Source organism: Halichoeres trimaculatus, unplaced genomic scaffold, assembly GCF_033239565.1.
Source record: "Halichoeres trimaculatus isolate MK-OKI-2021-1 unplaced genomic scaffold, fHalTri1.1 fHalTri1_scaffold_12, whole genome shotgun sequence".
Classification (NCBI taxonomy): Eukaryota; Metazoa; Chordata; class Actinopteri; order Labriformes; family Labridae; genus Halichoeres; species Halichoeres trimaculatus.
In genome coordinates this window covers 5,032,215-5,036,435 of record NW_027437190.1, presented here as the reverse complement: position 1 = coordinate 5,036,435, position 4,221 = coordinate 5,032,215, and the positions used below count along the sequence as shown (strand labels likewise).

The following is a 4,221-nucleotide window of genomic DNA, read 5'->3' as shown; positions in this document are numbered from 1 at the left end:
TAAAGTAATAATTCTGAGATAAGAAAAAAATAATGACTTTTTTTCTCAAAATTTTGAGATTGAAGTCAGATTTCTAAGATTGAAGTCAGAATTTTTAAGAAAAAAAAAAGAATTCTGAGATTAAAGACAGAAATTCAAGATTAAAGTTCGAACTCTGAGAAAAAAAGTCAGAATCCTGAGATTAGAGACAGAATTCTGTTTTTGTTATTTTGTTTTTCAGAAAACATAGTAATATATATATATATATATATTTACTTTTTCTCTTTTTCAGTGGCCCTAATCCCTTTTCTGTTTCCATCATATCCAGGCTACTTGCAAAATGTTGTTCGTTCGTTGATTTTACTTCTGTTTGTATTCATCAGCTACTGAGAGAGATGATAAAAACTGAAGCGGTGTCTGAAACAAACCACAGCTCATAAAACCTGAAGAGTTCTCCACAGATTTCCCAGACGTAGTCCAAGGTCACATGTGGAATGTTAGAAGCAATAACTTAGCATGACTTCTGTTTCTCTGCATTTATTTAAGATGACATGTATGACTCTGACAGAGCTGTTCAAGGAAGTGGAGATACACGTGAAGCGTTCACGTCTGTGATGATTAAAATGGATTTAGAGCGCCTGAGCTGAGAGATGACAGGACAACACTCTATGTCTTTGAGTTTTATTTTTATGATATGCATTTACACGCATATAATAAAGCAAAATACCAAACACATGTACAAATTCCTCATGCCATTCTGCACAAATCATACCTGGCACTAGTGTTCAACTCAGGACTGAGGAGGTGGAGTTCTGCTGAAGGATGAAGGAACCAAAGAGGAAGAAAAAGGTGGACTGCAGCATGTGGCCTCATCGGCTGAACCAAACCAAGATTTGTCCAGAAACAGACCTGGGTCAGATTACTATTCAAGATGCTTTTACCTACCTGATAGAAAGGTTCACCTGAGCTGACTCAGTGGCATCTGAGAAGGTGACCACTGAGCAGAGAAGAGAAGCTTTAGCCAACGCTCCAGAGCGAAGCGCGGGGAGTAGAGATCGACTTCAAGTCTGCTCTGCAGCACCAGTCGGCAAAACGAACAGGAATCACGGGACAAAGCAACGGAGGGAGAAACCGATCAAAACACCTCAGAGTGACATCAGCACTGACACACAGGAGGATCTGTGCTCTCACTGGAGTCAGGGAAGCACGTCTCTAACCACTGTCTGAAAGTCTCCCTCAGTGTCTGCTCCCCTCGTCCCTCTGCTGTCACCAGGATAAAGGGACTAAACAAAAGCCTGAGTGCTGTCTTTGGTAGGCATTTGCAGTTTTCATTTACCAACAGTACATACAGCCCACGAGCAGCCCTCCTTCACAGACATTTCACAACCTGTGATGTGTTGTTTAAGTTAGAGTGGTGAGGACGCGGAGGGAGTGAGACCGAGAACACAGCTTCTTGAAGGCACCATGAGTTCACAAAGATATCAAAGCACGCTCACTCAGAGGGCGGGACCATCAGACTGGATGAATCAGCTCGAAGCAGGACAGAAATATGCTCTCATACAATCTGAGCCATCAGTTCATGCTAACAGAGCTGCTTTTAGCATTATTGCTGGAGCTGTGGCCTCCACAGAGCTGGGCTCTTCATAGAGTTTGGCTTCCTAAGTGATCTGAACAGCGACAGGCTTAAATATCAAGCAGCTGAGGAGCTGTTAGACGGAAACTCTCAGACACCCAGGGCACGTCCAGTTTCAGAGAATCCCAAACCTACTGCAGATGACTGAGGAGGATTTGGGGCGAGATGACAATCACAGCAGTGTGTGTGTGTGTGTGTGTGTGCCTACTGGAGCTGGTGATGGGCTGGGCCACTGTTTGGACAAACAGATGTTGGCGCTGACTGCGATAAAAAAATTCAACCACTTAAAATCAGTTTGTCCTCCTGCACATGCAGTACACTGAAGACACATCAGGTAAGGTTAGACAGTTATACAGAGACAACATCTCTTTCTGTTCTACCTTACAGAAATATAACAAGAATGTAGCTGAAATGTTGGATAACATAAGCTGGTGATGCTTCCACAAACCGCACGTCATGATCCAAACAGCTGGTGATCTGTGTAACAGTGCACTGCATGTGAGGAGCCTGTATGGTTAACAAAGGGGCCAACATTTCAAATACAGCCAAATATTAAAGGGATCTGTGTTTTGGAAGTGGCTTATAGAAGATTTTTCTCCAAACTCCCCTCACAGCAGGGGTGGAAGAAAAAATAGATTCACACAAGTATCAGGATTTTCTGTTTTACAGAATTTAAACCAGGACTCTCTTTTGAAAGGGTGTTTTGGGGTTTGTTTGTTTAGTCTTTGTTTATCAGCTGGTTTGAAAATAGTTGATGCTTTTCTCCAGCAGAGGGCGACATGTTTTTTTCTGACTCAAATTACGTGGATTTTGGGGGAAAATATGGCTCCTGGTATGGTCTGGAGACATCATCGTCATCATCTTTTATTCAATTGGTATTGGGAAAGAAAAAAAAAATCCCCAAAATTGGAAATAAACCAAAGAATTGCAATTTAAATTGAGCTGGGACCCCAAAAGTCCTAAAGAAGAATCAAACCAGAAAAAAAAAACAAACATACATATCGTCCTAGCCCAGCCTGAAACACAAAGACCCGAAATGTGTACATAGGTAACAACAACCCAAAATATGGTAATAAAGATGAAACAAAACCCAAACATAACTTTTTGCCCCAAATGGGTCAGTTATCACATTTCAGGCTTAACATTTTTGGGTCGTTATGTTTCGGGCCCTAACAAGCCCAGCCTCACAGTGGTGAAATAAACAGCCCACGGTAACATTCTCTGTAGGTCAAACCCTCACGAGTGGAAGGTGCCCAACACAACAGCCCCACAGACAATCTGAACCAAGGGAAAAACCAAAGAGTCTGATGAACAGAAGGAACACAGAGGTTCCTCTGTGACCGATACGTTACTGAGGAAATATCAAAAAGGGGAATTCTCATTCACATTGCCTGGTCCCTGTTTGCTTCAGAAAGCTGTTACATTAAAAACTCCTGCATGAAGTCACATCCAGCTGAAATAAAACATGAGCACATCTGGCACAGTGGTTTTTAGTGTGTCAGTGAGTGTGTTAACATTTGGTGTGTGGCTGCACTTTGGAACCTGACAGAACTGAAATGTTAACTCAAAGGTGGATCTGATGTCCCAGATGAACACGTCTCCTTTGTAAAGAAGGAACAGAAATGCAGATCAAAGTATGAGCTTTAAATCATAGTGGATGAAAAAATATGAACGTTAAAGAAGAAGAAGATCTGTGCAGCACTTAGGGGCTGGGATTAGATGTCTGTCTGTATACAGGAGTTCCTGGGCTGCTGAGTCTGTGTGGGGTGGTGGTGGTGGTGGTTGTTGTTGTTTTCCTTAAGCAGCTCTCTGGTGTTGCTGTGAGAGTCCAGCTCAGCAGGGCACACCAGGTTGACATTCTCCTCCAGGATGAAGCAGAGCGGGGACAGCTCTGCGCCATGGCCTGAGGAGGAGGAGGTGGGGGACTGGGGAGGGAACCCGGCCCCCCTGCTCTGAGGAGAAGACGAGGAAGCCGGGCAGGTCTCCAGACGGTCGTTTTCCACCTCAGGCAGGGGGCTGACGTTGGCGAAGCGTGTGTGGTAGTCTCCTCCACAGGAGCCGTGGCTACAGGAAGTCTTCATGCTCTCCAGGTCGGAGCAGCTGAACTCAGAGAAGTGGCTGGAGTGGGAGTCGGCCACGGACGGCAGGCTGCCGCTCAGAGACGGAGAGTCGAACTCTGAGGAGTTGGTGCTTTGCTGCTCCAGCAGCTGAGCGTCCATGTCCTCCCGTGTCTCATTGATCTTGGTGCCTCCACTGCCTTTCTTACGGAGCTTTCCTTTACTCTTCTTGTCTCCTGTGCCGGAGGTGGAGGAGCAACACGCCTCTTTAGCCCACTTAGCCGAGGCGCCTTTGCATTCTGAAGAGGTTAAACCGTTGGAGGGGTAGGTCCAGCCGCAGCGGCCAACATGGCTGCCGTCGTCCACGCTGCTGCTGCCACTGTGGTGCCGAAGTTTCCCAGGTTTGGATTCAATGTCAACCTGGACCTCCATGCTGTTCCCTTCCCTGATAGAGGAGAAGAAGAGCAGCATTAAAAACCAGGACGAAGGGAAACATATCACAGATTTTGTGTGGGTGTTGAAATGTATAAGAGTGATTTAAAATCTGTTGTA

At 45.1% G+C, this 4,221-nt stretch overlaps 1 protein-coding gene across 1 annotated transcript in view; it reads right to left on the bottom strand.

Moving 5' to 3' along the window:
• Window positions 1-680: 680 nt before the first annotated feature.
• The window catches only part of LOC141800247 (E3 ubiquitin-protein ligase RNF19A-like), a 28,256-nt gene continuing 24,715 nt past the window's right edge, over window positions 681-4,221 (bottom strand). Inside the window, exon 10 of the mRNA XM_074682670.1 lies at window positions 681-4,114. Within this exon, the coding sequence (XP_074538771.1) occupies window positions 3,328-4,114 (787 nt within the window). The 3' untranslated portion in view covers window positions 681-3,327. The remainder of the gene's footprint in view (window positions 4,115-4,221) is intronic.